The 16,059-nt window shown below is 37.6% G+C and overlaps 1 protein-coding gene across 1 annotated transcript in view; it reads right to left on the bottom strand.

The window, feature by feature from the left end:
• LOC135778983 (uncharacterized) overlaps positions 1–15,567 on the bottom strand; it is a 55,056-nt gene extending 39,489 nt beyond the window's left edge. The window contains 18 exon segments of the mRNA XM_073812798.1: positions 2,104–2,403; positions 2,801–3,113; positions 3,158–3,522; positions 3,607–3,921; positions 4,039–4,347; positions 5,008–5,322; positions 9,821–10,135; positions 10,286–10,312; positions 10,702–10,750; positions 10,752–11,059; positions 11,213–11,530; positions 11,611–11,934; positions 12,019–12,333; positions 12,437–12,748; positions 13,167–13,478; positions 13,575–13,638; positions 13,838–13,889; positions 15,317–15,567. Of these exon segments, the coding sequence (XP_073668899.1) occupies positions 2,104–2,403; positions 2,801–3,113; positions 3,158–3,522; positions 3,607–3,921; positions 4,039–4,347; positions 5,008–5,322; positions 9,821–10,135; positions 10,286–10,312; positions 10,702–10,750; positions 10,752–11,059; positions 11,213–11,530; positions 11,611–11,934; positions 12,019–12,333; positions 12,437–12,748; positions 13,167–13,478; positions 13,575–13,638; positions 13,838–13,889; positions 15,317–15,567 (4,564 nt within the window).
• Between the last annotated feature and the right edge of the window lie 492 nt (positions 15,568–16,059).

The raw sequence follows: 16,059 nt of genomic DNA, 5'->3' as shown, positions 1-16,059 counted from the left end.
GAAATCATAATATGAGAAACTGTAATTCACAAGTAAAAACTCTAAGGGCCAGATTTACTAAAAGGGGCAAATTAGTGTGCAAGCGCAATTCCAAAAAAGCGCAGATAGGAGTAGTAATATCTGCAGATTATTTACTAAAAAAGCGCAAATTCTACAACAGAGGCGCAACAGCTTATTTCCATATTGACCAACAATCTACTAAGATCAGCTCAGATTAGTTCAGGGTCACGCATAAGCAGAGTTAAAGCGTGATCACGCTCTTGAGTTCAGCATCACATATATCACAACTAACGAAGCCATTGGACACTGAAAAGTGAAGGTTTACAATAAGTTTTGAACACCTAGTATTATGTGATTTCTCCTAGTGACTCCTATTTTATTTACTTCAGCAAATAATAAATAACATGGCTTGGTAAACTATATTAAAGCAATAAACCCCAAGAAGCAGTGGGTTACCAGTGCATTTTATAACAGCTAAGGGGCGCTGTTTGGCACGACGCGAAGCGGAGTGCCTTAGCTGTTATAAAATGCACTGTGGTAACCCACTGCTTTGTGGGGTTTATGGCGTTTATAAAACGGTTACATCATATGCATAGCAGGGTTTCACAAAATGAAACACAAATAAGTTGTAATTATATTAGTACAAATATTACTCTTCCGCCAAACAAAGTAGTTCCTCAGAATCAAGTGTGGCTGCAACAGAGCGCAGTTCATAAACAACACAGACGCAGCAAAGGCACAATGAAAATATGATTAAAGACTGTGGTGTTTATTTTTATATATCAACATTCATCTAAAATATACATTAACATTTATATCGTGCAACTGTTGAAGTGATGATCAAATATGCTTGGAACCATGCTCTTTCCCCATCAGCGTTTTTTTTTAAGTTGCCACCCAGTTTTAGTTTAATGCCTTACAGAAAAATTATCTTCTTTAAATAAACATAAAATATCACATGAATGAACATTCCATCTGCTTTTCAACAACATCAAAAAACTTTCATCCTACCTTCATTTGTTCTCTTATCAGTTATCACCTCTCAATTTTCAGCTAAAAGCGGAGATAATTCCATTTTTGTGAAGAACTTTGTAAGAGATCAAATTCAGAGCCTGATCAAAACTTACACGTCACGCTAAATCCACCACAACGCTGTTGTGTCGAGTGAATGCAGTGTTTAAGTTGGGTAAGATTGCCATCTATAATAATAGCGGAAATATCAATAAGACAAAAAATACCTCAGAGAACGAGAACATTTTCTCTTTATTGACTAAATGTTTTATTTATTGACATTTATCTGGATATCATTTGATTGATTGATTGATTTTATTTGACCACTTAAATATAAAAATATGAAACAGTACTCCGAGTCATACATTAAAATACATAAATAGTCAGGGATAACACAATAAAGCCCAAAGACTTATTTGTGGTCCCTTCGATATCGCCATAACTGTGCAAAGGTAGAAAAATAAAAAAATGATTAAAGACTGTGGTGTTTATTTTCATAAATCAGTACGCAGCAACAGTGGCGCGCAGTGATACTTGTGATGCGGTCTGAACCGTGGGTTTACCGGAGTATTTTATCAGAATGAAGAACCAGAACAAGCCGTTTTATAATTTTGAATAATATGTTCCCCTGGCATTTTAAATAAACTGTTACATGTTAAAACAATCTTTTGAATTGTATCCCGCATACTCTGCTCTCTGTTATGCCTCTTTTTATGCCATAATTTCAGCCATTTCAAGCGCAAAGAAATTACCGTTTTCTTCAGGGTTAAAAATTCCCACAAATACCAGTCATAACACACGTGCAAACATTAGTAAATTGGATTGCATGAAATTAAAATTTATTTAAATAACCTCCTCCCAAAAATGTTGCTCCTAAAAGGAAAACTAACTAACTAAAATTAACTAGACCACACATTTCAGCGCTACCGATCTACTGCGCATCTTTAGTAAATCCCAACAATCATTATCTGATGGTAAAATGATGGTTTGCGCTTGTGCAAGCTGTTAGAAAAACTGGACTATAGTTTTTAATACATTACACAGAAAAAAAATAAGAAACCTCATAAGACCGTTATTTAAAATTCATCTCACCAGAGCAGATAATGTTGGCCACTTCATCTCTACTATAGTAATCCTGTCCCCAAGGTGAAGATGGACACTGCCATAAAGTGGAATCATCTGATCGACATTTAAAAAAATCCAACCAATTCTGAGACCTCAGTCCATCTGAATAATTGGGTTCACTGGCAGATCTTCCACAGTTCAGCTCTTGACAGATCAGACTCGCTGTGTCTCTGTTCATCTGATTGTAGCAAACATTACCCCAGGAGCCATTGTAGAAAACCTCCACATTCCCTTCACAGCCTTCAGTTAACCTGAGCTCTTTAAACTCTAGATTGAAAACACAACTTATATCAATCACAGTCAGGTAGTCTTAAAGGCACACAAGGCAAGTCTGAGTATTATTTCTCTACTAGCTCCCCCTAGTGTCTAGGAGTAAATGCGTTCTATATCTAAGACTATACGAGACTGAAGGACACCGGGTCGGATACAGCGAACTTGCAAGTGGGGTATTCTTCCTACAGACGGTAGGGGCGGGCGAGAGAGTGTTCATTCGTCATGTAATGAGTCATTTAACCATATACCGACTTACGAAGATGATTTATTAGCATAAAAATGCTGCCTTGTGTCCCTTTAAAATTTACCAATTAAACATTTAACAATTAATGTTTCTGATCAAAACATATTTAAATATATTTAACAACAACTTCTACAGGTTATTGTTTACCTGAACACACGACTCCTACATCCTCCTTGTGTTTACAGTCATGATCTCCCCAGACCCGTGAAGAGCAGCTCCACAGTGACGTCTCATTCCCCTCACAGTTCACATCATCCAGCCATATGGGTCCAGAACCAGAACCAAACCAGGCTGGTACTGGCTGATTACTGAGAGACACTCCACACTGCAGCTGTCTGCACACCACATGAGCATCTTTAATATCCCAGGAGTCATCACACACTGTACCCCATGAGCCTTTGTGAAAAACCTCCAGCCTTCCTGCACAATCTCCACCAGAACCCACCAACCTGATGGAGTTCTGACCTAAGATCAGACAAAGAGTTAACTACAGACTATGTAAACCCATTTTAATTAATCATATGGATAGATTTTATAATTCTGACCAAGGCAGGTGATTGACAGCTGTTGTCTGGAGCTGCATTTGAGAGTTTGTGGAGAGCTGCAGTTCCTCAGATGATCTTCAGTCCCAGAGCACTGGAAGCCCATCACACACTCATAACTGTGTTCATCACTGGATGAAGAGGAGTTAGTGAAGTTCACCACAGAGCCACAGCCCAGCTGTCTGCAGACCACAGAGGATTCAGTGAGACTCCAGGAGTCCAGCAGAACTTTCCTCCAAACCTGATGAATGTAAACTTCCACCTCACCCTCACACTCTCTCTCTCCAGACAACCTCACTCGACCATCATGAAGAGACAGAGAGGAATCTGGAGAAAGGATTTGACATTTTCAGATTGATTACGATCACACTACAGTAACTTCATGTTAATGACAGAGTGAAGTTCACTCACTAGAACAAATGACTCCAACATCTTGTTTATGAGAGGATTCAGCTCGACTCCATGAAGAGATTGAACATTCTGAGAGTTTTGTTTCAGTTCCCTGACAATCAAACACATCAGCCCAGATTTCACCAGATCCCTCTCCAAACCAGTCCACTCCCACAACAGACACAGCAATCCCACAATTCAGCTCTCTACAGAGGACATTGGCAGCTCTCATATTCATGCACTCATCACACACTGAGCCCCATTTACTGAAATACTGACGCTCAACTCGACCAGAACAGATATCAGAGCCGTTCACCAGTCTGAGCTCAGAGTAACCTGGACAAAGATCTCAGAGGTTAGTGAAATAGTTAAAAATACATACCAATATTCTCAAAGGACGGTACTGCTTAAACAAATATTAGGCATCTTTATTGGTTCAGCATTGATATTTACCAGAACATCTCAGTCCCACATCATTGTCATGAGAGCAGGTTACTTTAGTTTTAGTAGATGATGATGAACATGATCGAATGTGATATTCATCTCCTCTACATTGAATCTCTTGTGTCCACACCTGCCCCTCTGCTTTACCAAAAGTATCTGCACCCAGCAGCTGTACAGGAACCCCACATTTCAGCTCTCTACACAAAACCTCTGCATCCTGATCATCAAACACGGCATCACACACTGATATCCAGATGTTCCCACGAAGCAGCTCGACTCTTCCAGAACACAGATGAGTTCCACTAACAAGTCTTGACCATCCATATGATTCTATTGACAAAATGAACAAAACAGAAAACACAAAATAACATGATTAACGAGTATATAAGCAGTATATATATATATATATTTAAGCAATAAGGTACGAGAGGCTGTGCTGTATCGTGAATAAGTAACGGCTGAAGGGCGTTGTTAGGCACGACGCGAAGCGGAGTGCCTGCAACCCCTTCAGCCGTTACTTATTCACGATACAGCACTTGCCTCAAGTACCTTATTGCTTTTATAAAACGGTTACCACACAATATTAAAGTAAAAAAAATTATTAGTGCAACTTTCATGAAGTTAAATCAATAAAAGCATTCCTTCCGCTAGAAAAAATAGTCCCTGAATGCAAACAACAACATGGAAGCTCAAATAAAAACAACAAACTGCTCTCAGACTTTGTCTCATTATATGTTTATGTGTTGCTAAGGGTGTTGCTAAGGGTGCAGTGATATTAAATAGAACCGTTGGGTGAAGCGGTCATAGCAGTGTTTTATCGTGAATAAAGCACACCTATTGACCAATCAGAATCAAGGATTGGAACTAACCGTTTTATAAACTACTTTAAAATACTATTTGCACATGCACTATGTGACAGAATTATTAAAAAGACATTTAATATATTAGTCATGTAATAACATGATAATATATAGATATGTTCACCTGAGCAGATGACTCCTGCATCTTCTTGATGACCACAGTCATGAGCACCCCATCCTCTTGAACAGTCCTTCAGTGAGGACTCTGATCCTCTACAGTTCACACTATCCATCCAGATTGGTCCTGATCCTTCTCCAAAGTGAGCCTTACCCAGAGCCTCTACAGCCTCTCCACAGTTCAGCTCTCTACACACCACTGCAGCATCTCTCAAATCCCAACCAATACTACACACTGTTCCCCACTGACCATCATGAAGAACCTCAACTCTACCAGAACAACGACTGTCACCATTCACCAACCTCACATTCAGATCTACAAAGCATTATGAAACGGGGATAAAAATACACAATGAAAACATTACTTCATATAAGATTTATATTGATAATGATATTTCTTTAAATCTCAAGTGTGTACTTACCAGCAGTAATGATCATTACTGTAGAGGAGAGTAAAATGAGTGTGAGACAGATCTCCATAATCCTCTACTGTACACACAGACTGATAGAGAATAATGAGAGGTCAGTGTAAAGATCTCCAGATTCACCACAGAAGATAATAAAGAAGGCGTTGTCACAAAAATACTCTGAAAACCACAACGTGGAAGACAAAAACTTCATATCGTGACGCGATATCTAGGCTACTACATAAGATGCGTAGACTGATCGACACACGATCGCGAGAGTCTCACTCACGTCGACCAGACGAATCCAAAAGCAATTCATAACTCACACAGCCCAGATGAAGAGAATGGCAAACCTATTTCGCTCACAACAATGAATATAAGCTAAACGCCCATAGCTTTGAAAATTTATTTTGTCAACAGAAACGAAACTAAAGTTAGCGTCATTCCATCAAGTAAGCAACACATCTCTTTGCTGCTCTATTTTTCAATCTAATGTCATTTAGTGAACTGTTTAATATCTGGTAGCATAATTTAGCTCAAACTTTACCTTAGGGAAGTTTGCATCGAGAAACAAGCTCCTTGTGTCCAGTTCAAGTAGGCTACGCTGGATCCAACAAGGATGTGTTGCGTAATTTACATGCATCTTGCCAATAAAACTGATGGTAGTCAAAAAAAAAGCTGATGGTAGTTCACAAGTCGTGTGAAGTAATTTTTGTATTTCAGAATTAAATAACATATATCATTGTTATATTAAATGCTGTACAAAATACATTCTTTAAAAATATTTATATTTATCTGGTTATTGTCCAGCAAAACAAATCACACAAATTCCATGATAATAATAAACAGATTAATTACTCAAATCCACTGTTATAGGCTACACTTGTGTAAGATAAAATTGTGTAATCAATCATAGAATAAAATTAATAAAATTTATGAAAAATATTTTAACTGACTACATTAAAATAACATGTAGCCTAAATGTTAGATAAAACATGATAATGGATGTCATGTTTTTTAAACTGTAACACAGTTAAAAGTAAAAAATGAGAACAATTATTTGTATGTTTTTATTAATAATATTAATACTCAGTTAAATTCTCACTGTATTTAACGTGTTTTTATTATAAACAGTGATTTAATATTGACGCATCCTAAATCATAATTACAGTATATAAAAATTTTTTTTTTATTAAAGTTAAGAATACCTTACACATATACTGCAAGAAAAAAAACAGGGTTAGTTAATCTTAGGACATTTTCTTAATTTCTAAAACACAACACAATTTCATACCTAATTCAAAATACAAGTAAAAACGAAACGGAAAATTCATATGCAGTGAACAGTACATTAGGTCATTCATTTCACATAATTGGACACTTTATTTAGTTTGCATGAAAGGGACAATAAAGTTGAGCCCACCGAAGGTTGAACGTACCAGGCGTTGTTCTAAAAATGACCGCTTGAGGGCGCTTTGGAAGCGCTTATGTGCGTTGGTTGCTATTACACAAACCTGTCAAGCATCAGATTTTGCAGATAATTTTTTTAATCAACTTTTAACTTTTATGTATTTTTAGTAGTAGAAAAGGGGGATTTTCTCAATGTACTGTTTGTCCTTCCTCTCATCCATTGTGATTGGACGGCTGGTCAAAGCGACTTTACCGAGCACCACATATTATTATTATTAGATTTTAACAGATTTTAACGAGGCATCTTACAAAGCAACGTTTTAAAGTTATAAGAACTTAAATTAATAGGTAGCCTATATTTCTTGTGGAATATAATGCATTTGATAAAAATCCTTTCAGCCAGCCCCGCCTATCATGACAGGTGAATGATTAATTATTGCTGTTAGCAGAACTATTCAAAGACAACACTCAGAGAGACTCTGATTAAATATAAGGAACAAAAAAGTGCTGACACATTAAAAATGAAAAGAAAATGGTTCAACCCAACCTTAATCAGCAGATGGCGCTGTTGATGTAGAAGATTCAAGTTCAAGGCAAAAGAAAAAAATGCAATTTCAAAGTGCAGTTGAGTAAGTGAGGTGGTGCCTGGTGTTTATATCAAATGTATCTTTGCTTCTCTTTATATATGGAATGCAATCTTCTGAGAAAACAATAATATAAAAATAACAGACCAAACACTAAATACTGAGGTTTATATGTATCTAACTTTTCAGAACATGAGTACATAAGTCTTACAAATATTTAAACATAAGGCATTGTAAGTAACAACATTTGGAGATTTCATAACAAGATAAAGAGGATGTTACAACTCTGCCCACTTTGTTTGCTCCACATTGGTTGTTAAAAAGCACTTTCACATTCATGTTTTTTTGCAGTAAGATTTAAAACGAGACACATTCAAATTAGAAAATAACTAAATAGACAACATATAAATATAGTGCAATAAACATCTTTAAGAGGTTTTTAAGATTATAGGTTACATATTCACATCACATCATCATACTCCTCCTAAACTCCTTCTGATGAAATCACATGATTTAGAAAGACAACTTACATTTTGATTTGTGGTACATCGTACACATGTCTACTTTCTGAGACTAACTGATAACTGACTGGATCAATGGTATCAATGCATGTTTAAAAGTCATACATTGGAAAATTAGATAATGGGTGATAAATATGCAATTCTGTCATGATCTTGAAGGATCTGTTCACTGATGATGACCTCATACTTCACAAGCGTGTCATCTACAAATGTACATGATGACAGGAGCTTAGAACAACACTTAAGTATAATTGAATATTGACAAAAAAAGTGTAATTTATTTAGCATATAGTGTTTGTTAAATACTTTCTGTGCTTCCCAGAACTGCTGAATTTATGGCTTTGGTCATGAGTTTTCTTTGTACGTGTTTTTGTTATATTGTTTTTCTAGCAAGGTCCCAATGAGAGTAACTTGTTATATCTGTGTAGGGTATGCATGTGCTGTAAAGACATAATGTGCTTAAAAAGAGTGTTTTAGCAGCTGAATGTGTTGGTGAAAGGCACCCAGCAGCAAATCTCTAACAGCAATCTTTCCAACCACAAATAAGTGATGTACGGCTTATGTGGTTAAACAAGCTTCCTTTACAAATTCTTAAATGATTGGGAGAAGGATACAAAATGGTGACAAGTTTATCAAATGTCACTTAAAAATCCAGTGTCCTCTCACCTGAGAGAAGCTCATCAGCATCTTCATATCCAGAATGCTGTTCTTCAGAGATGAGACTCCCTGTTAAAGTGAAGCAGAAGAGTCAGAAACATGTTGATCATTACAAACAACTTCAACCTACATTTACATCACAGAGCACATGTGTTAAAGACAAGATATCAGATCAATGGAAAACTTTGTAAAATATCAATCACTTATAGCTTATATAACCTATATGCACTTGCAGCTCTGTAGTTTTCTGTGAGAAATTCTGTGGTTAAAGCAGGAGGTTTAAAGGACTAACAGATAAATATCAGCTGTCTCATAAACAGCTCAAAGATTCTCACTGATGTTAGATATGTAAGAGATAATGTATAGGCAGCCGATTGTTATCGTAGAAATAAGCCCAGACAGTGTCATCACGACCTTTCCATGAAGAAAACCTGTTTACTTTCAGTTGTAGATATAATGTAATTTGACATAAATATTTAATTTTGGTGTAAAATTAAACTGCATACATGTCAAAATGATTTCCAGTGCCCTGGTTAATGTTTTTTTAGTTTTGAGCGGTTACACTGTAACAAACCTGCAAATATCATGACTGGCAAATCAGAATCAAGCATTTCAACGAGCCGTGTATTTAAAACAATTACAATTATTGTACATGCTTAAAGCTCTAAATAGGATTCTGAATGAAGTCTCACCTCTCTGCGTGAAGTGTTTGTGTGTGTTTGTGTGTCTGTGATCAATCTCTTCATAAACTGCCTCAGTCTGAGTCCTGTGTCTCCTCTTAGAGAGAGCTGTGAGTGTAGACAGAAACAGCATGTCACAGTCTTGAACATGTTTATATATGTAAGTCCAGGTCGATGCTGCACATTGGTGGTGGTTGAGGAGATTCCCCCATTCATATGTAAAGCGCTTTGAGCACTGAGAAAAGCGCTATATAAATGTAACGAATTAATTAATTAATTAAATGCCTTACTGCTAATATATGACAGACCTGCATTTATATGTGATGTATCTCTCCTTATCACTCTCTTGTGTTTAATAAGTATCAGCAATGGCACTAAGAGCAGTAAGAGCAAAACTCCCACTACAATCACAACCACTGCAGGATTGACTGGTCTTCCATATTCTCCTGTATTCTGCAAAACTGAAGGAAAATCTCAATTTGAATGAAGCAAACACAGATATTAAAGAAACTGCTGAAATGATAATGAATTGATCTCTCAGTGTTTTCCTCTCACCTGCACAGATGAGTCTAACTTGTTCTTTGTGTGAGCAGTCAGTGTGTTTTTTCAGGACATGAGGACAGTCCCACAGGTGAATCTCAGTCCCTCTACACTCGACTCTGTTCATCCACACAACACCTTCACCAGCACCAAACGCTTCATTCCCATCAGCACTCAATGCTGCTCCACAACCCAGCTGCCTGCAGACCACCTGAGCATCTCTGATGTCCCACAGATCATCACAGACTGAACCCCACACAGAGTTATGATAAACCTCCAGTCTCCCCGAACACAAACCCTTCCCTCCACTCAGTCTGAGAGGAAGATGATCTACATCACACACAACAAACAACATTTACAACAACACACTCAAACACAAACTTGGATTTAAATGTGAAATTGAAAAAGATATTTATCATTTATAATGGATGTAGTAGTAAAGATCATTAAAACATGTTTGTTATCACAGTATAAACCTACTTGAACATTGTTTCTGGTGAGGAGATGCTGAGGTAGAACATGACAGACGACTTCGAGGTGACTCATTTATCTCATCTAAGATCGTAATGAACAGAACATGAATTTAAATTCATTAAATCTCTGATTGCTATATAATTTTACCTCACAAACCTTTCAGGGAAAGTTTCCCCAAGAGGTTTAGATTAATCCAGGAATAGGACTTGATTATTTTAGGAAATTTAGTTAGTTTTTACAAACATACCTTATAAAAACAATACTGTTATGCATCTTGAGACAAAACAATGGCACTGATATATTTTAAGATGTGACAGTGTAAAGCTAATTTCAGGACAACTCAAACAAGCATTTTAGTCTTGGACTAGACTTGAGCCCTTTCCGGGAAACCCTTTAGACTTATAATTTATTCAATATATTACACAGTAAAATGAACAGAAACTCGAAAACAAGACACTTTTTAAAATGTGATCTTACCAGAGCAGGTGATATGAGCCACCTCATTCTGACCACAGTCATTCTGTCCCCAGGGTGAAGTTGGGCACTGCCACAGATTTGAGTCGTGTGGTCGACATTCAACATTATCCAACCAGTTATGAGCTGATGGCACTCTTGATGTTGAATCAGACAGACTGCCAGATCTTCCACAGTTCAGCTCTTGACAGATCAGACTCCCTGTGTCACTTTCCATCTGATTCCAGCAAACATTACCCCAGGTTCCATTGTAGAAAACCTCCACATTCCCTTCACAGCCTTCAGTTAACCTGAGCTCTTTAAACTCTAGATTGAAAACACATGTCAATCATAGTCTGGTACTTTAAATTAAACAATTTAATATTTCACAGTGTATTTAATCCAACTTATAGAAATGCCTTAAAACATATTTAATAATTTTTAACCACAATAACTTTATAACTGCAGGTTTCAGTTTACCTGAGCACACGACTCCTACATCATCCTTGTGTTTACAGTCATGATCTCCCCAGACCCGTGAAGAGCAGCTCCACAGTGACGTCTCATTCCCCTCACAGTTCACATCATCCAGCCATATGGGTCCAGAACCAGGACCAAACCAGGCTGGTACTGGCTGATTACTGAGAGCCACTCCACACTGCAGCTGTCTGCACACCACATGAGCATCTTTAATATCCCAGGAGTCATCACACACTGTACCCCATGAGCCTTTGTGAAAAACCTCCAGCCTTCCTGCACAATCTCCACCAGAACCCACCAACCTGATGGAGTTCTGACCTAAGATCAGACAAAGAGTTAACTACAGACTATGTAAACCCATTTTAATTAATCATATGGATAGATTTTATAATTCTGACCAAGGCAGGTGATTGACAGCTGTTGTCTGGAGCTGCATTTGAGAGTTTGTGGAGAGCTGCAGTTCCTCAGATGATCTTCAGTCCCAGAGCACTGGAAGCCCATCACACACTCATAACTGTGTTCATCACTGGATGAAGAGGAGTTAGTGAAGTTCAGCACAGAGCCACAGCCCAGCTGTCTGCAGACCACAGAGGATTCAGTGAGACTCCAGGAGTCCAGCAGAACTCTCCTCCAAACCTGATGAATGTAAACTTCCACCTCACCCTCACACTCTCTCTCTCCAGACAACCTCACTCGACCATCATGAAGAGACAGATAGGAATCTGGAGAAAGGATTTGACATTTTCAGATTGATTACGATCACACTACAGTAACTTCATGTTAATGACAGAGTGAAGTTCACTCACTAGAACAAATGACTCCAACATCTTGTTTATGAGAGGATTCAGCTCGACTCCATGAAGAGATTGAACATTCTGAGAGTTTTGTTTCATTCCCCTGACAATCAAACACATCAGCCCAGATTTCACCAGATCCCTCTCCAAACCAGTCCACTCCCACAACAGACACAGCAATCCCACAATTCAGCTCTCTACAGAGAACATTGGCAGCTCTCATATTCATGCACTCATCACACACTGAGCCCCATTTACTGAAATACTGACGCTCAACTCGACCGGAACAAGAGTCTGGACCATTTACCAGTCTGAGTGCTGTGTAACCTGGAGAGAGAACTAAGATTATAGTAAAGAAGTATGAAATAAAAATTTTGTTTAAGTTGCAGGTGATTTCCTTGAATACTTTTCTCACCGGAACATAGCAGACCCACATCATTCTTATGTGTGCAGTTGTCTTTGAGAGAAGGTGATAATGGACATAGAGATAAATGAGACTCTTCACCGGTACATTGAATCTCTTGTGTCCACACCTGCCCCTCTCCTTTACCAAAAGTATCTGCACCCAGCAGCTGTACAGGAACCCCACAGTTCAGCTCTCTACACACAACCTCTGCATCCTGATCATCAAACACAGCATCACACACTGACATCCAGGTGTTACCACGAAGCAGCTCGACTCTTCCAGAGCACTGATGAGGTCCATTAACAAGTCTTGTAAACCTTCCATAGTTTATGGTTTCTGATTATATGGACAAAGTGAACAGAATATAAGATTATAACTGGATTTGTTAAGATAATATCAGAGACTGAAAGATCCTTGACTCTTCCAGAAGACAACTAATCCCTAATAACAAGTCTGGAAACTTTTTAATGTGTTCTTAATAAAAATGAATGAAAAATAAGAAACATTTATGAATGTTTCTTAACACATTATAGTGAAGTCACTCTGATACATGGAATAAATGATTTTGGATGATATTTTGACAGCAAATTTATTGTATAGATAAATAAAATGTTAGCAAAAATTTTGTATTTCGAATTCAGAAGACAAAAATCTAAACCGGAATATAATCAAGTATTTTCATTTGTGTGTCCTGTGACAGAATGATGGTGTTATTACTCATAAAAATAACAGGAAAATATTTAGAGAAGTTCACCTGAGCAGATCACACCAGCATCACGAGAATGAGAACAGGACTGTAAATTCCAATTGTGTGCTTTACAGTCCATCAGTGAGGCCTCTGATCCAGTACAGCCCACATCAGACATTGTGATTGGTCCTGATCCTTCTCCAAAGTGACCATACCATGGTGCACCTACAGCCTCTCCACAGTTCACCTCTCTACACACCACTGCAGCATCTTTCAAATCCCAATTATGATGACACACTGTTTCCCACTGACGACCTTTAAGAACCTCAACTCTACCAGAACAACGACTGCCACCATTCACCAACCTCACATTCAGATCTGATATACAAAAAAGAACCAATAAGCATTAACTATATTGATACTTATTAATATTTAGTATAAAATATTTTAATTTTAAGTGATAATATGACTTACCAGTAGTAATGATCATTACTACAGAAGATAGTAAAATGAGTGTGAGACAGATCTCCATAATCCTCTGTACACACAGACTGATAAAGAATAATGAGAAGTCAATGTAAAGAGAGAGAGACAGAGAGAGAGAGAGAGAGAGAGAGAGAGAGAGACCAATCACGCTCTCTGTTACCTTATTAGAAATAAGAAAGGAAATCATCAAACAACTTGAGTGACAAATCAGAAGAGATATTTTTGATTTTCTCCATATATATCAGCAGAACGTCAGCGCTGATGAACGACGCTCCTCCCTCCATGTTCAGAGGAGACAAACACCTGCAAGAGTGAAGATAAATTTACATCAAATAAATGAAACACTTCAGTATCTATTCAGCATCAAATCCTGTTGTGTGCAGATGTACAGGAAACTTTATGATCACTTCACACACACTCATACACTTTAATATAAACACAGAGATATCCAGAGGTTTAAAGTCCTCAAATATTTTTACTTTACTCGAGTACATTATTCAAATCTGTTTTTCACCAGAGTGCTTTTTGTTTTACTCCACTAGTTTTAATATTAAACTTCATTTAATATTTAATTACTTTTACTTCAGTATATATAAGAGAGTACTACATTTATTGTACTTAAGTATTATAGGTAAAAATAACTTGTATTATAGTGAAGTTAAAGTTTTTTTTATATCAGAGAGTAAAACTGATAAAGTACAGATAGTTGAGTAGTGAGTAAAAATACTTTACTACTTCACACCTCTGAATATATCCCTGTATAAATATATGAAATACATTGAACATTTAAATTATAATATTTAATGGACATTTCTACATTTCTATTCAAACAAAAAAGACAAAACGTCCAATAAAATAAAAATAAATTAAAATCACATTATCTGTGCTAAACCTAAATAATAATTAAATCTGTTGCAGATTCTACATTAAATCAATCAGTAAATCAATCAATATATCTACAGATTATAACATTCATACAGCAGCATCTCAGGTCACTTAATATTGTAATGCTTTATTTATCCACTAGATGTCAGTCACAGATCTGTCAATCAAAGTAAATCAGTAAATGTTGATGAATCTTCACTGTGGCTCATGTTTTGATGTTTTGATGTCTGATTTCACTGCACTTTGATTTTGAAGAGTAATGAAGATTTTTGCTCAAAATCACTGATAAATATCCATGCACAAGTCATGAAGGTGGCCCCTTGGCTATAAGGCTTCACAATCTAGGGTGTTAAAGAAGCCCACCGATGTTTATTGATTTTTAAATCCATGGGACCTTTACCTCTAAAAACAAAGCTCTTGGACTGTGAGGGCTTCATTAAACTTTAGTTACTATCAAGCCCTGAAGGCCCCAAACCTTCTGATAGGATCTTTGTTTCATCAAATAATATTTATTCAAACCAATGTTTGAAGCCAGAACATGAATCATAAATGGCATTAGTTTTAGTATAACGACTGCACAGCCACACACAGCTCCAACGTCATCGTTAAATTTGCAGATGACACAACGTTTGTAGGCCTGATCACCAACAATGATGAAACAGAGAGGAGATGCACACTCTGACAAAATGATGCCAGGAGAACCACCTCTCACTAAACACTGACAAAACCAAAGAGCTAGTCAATGATTTTAGGAGACAGAGCACAGAGCATATTATTACCATTGACAGGAAACAGGTGGAATGAGTCATCAGCTTTAAGTTCCTCAGCGTCCACATCGATCTCACATGGTCGGCACACACAGATGCAGTGAGATAAAGGCACACCAACACGTCTTCTTCGTGAGGTGGCTGAGGAAGTTTGGGACGAGGTCAGACATCCACAGATCATTCAACACCTGCACTGTGAAGAGCATCTTGACCGGCTGCATCACTGCCTGGTTCAGGAACAGCACTGCAAGCAGCCGTAAAGCTCTGCAGAGAGTTGTGTGAACTCCTTGCAACATTGTAGGAGGTGAGCTTCCCTCCCTCCAGGACATCTACACCAGGCGGTGTGCGAGGAAAGCCAGAAAGATCATGAGCGACACCAGCCACCCGTCAAACGGATCTGCTGCCCTCAGGCAGACGTCTCCGCAGCATCTGGTTCTGTACGAGCCGACTGAGAGACAGTTTCTTTCCGCAGTCCATCAGACTCCTAAACAGCCAGAACTGATAAATCCCCACACATATCCCACAACATTCACTACACACCAAACCAAAACACAAACATCTGGACTATATTGTAAAGCACCTTAATATAATAATCTACAATGCCACCATCATGCCAGGGGACTATTTACGGGCATTGCGTAATATCATTGTGCCTCCTGCAGCCTCTGCTTAAACAACTGCAGATACTATAAGCTGTAAACATCTGATATAAGCTACATACTGTAAATGTAAAAAATATTACATGACTAGAAAGAAATGTTTTTCCTGCACAAACCAGTATACAGCATCACATCTCCATTCAACTGGGCAACACAACCATT

Source organism: Paramisgurnus dabryanus, chromosome 1 (genome assembly GCF_030506205.2).
Source record: "Paramisgurnus dabryanus chromosome 1, PD_genome_1.1, whole genome shotgun sequence".
NCBI classification, from domain to species: Eukaryota; Metazoa; Chordata; class Actinopteri; order Cypriniformes; family Cobitidae; genus Paramisgurnus; species Paramisgurnus dabryanus.
Note: the sequence above shows the minus strand (reverse complement) of the source record. Positions and strands in the feature narration are given on the sequence as shown.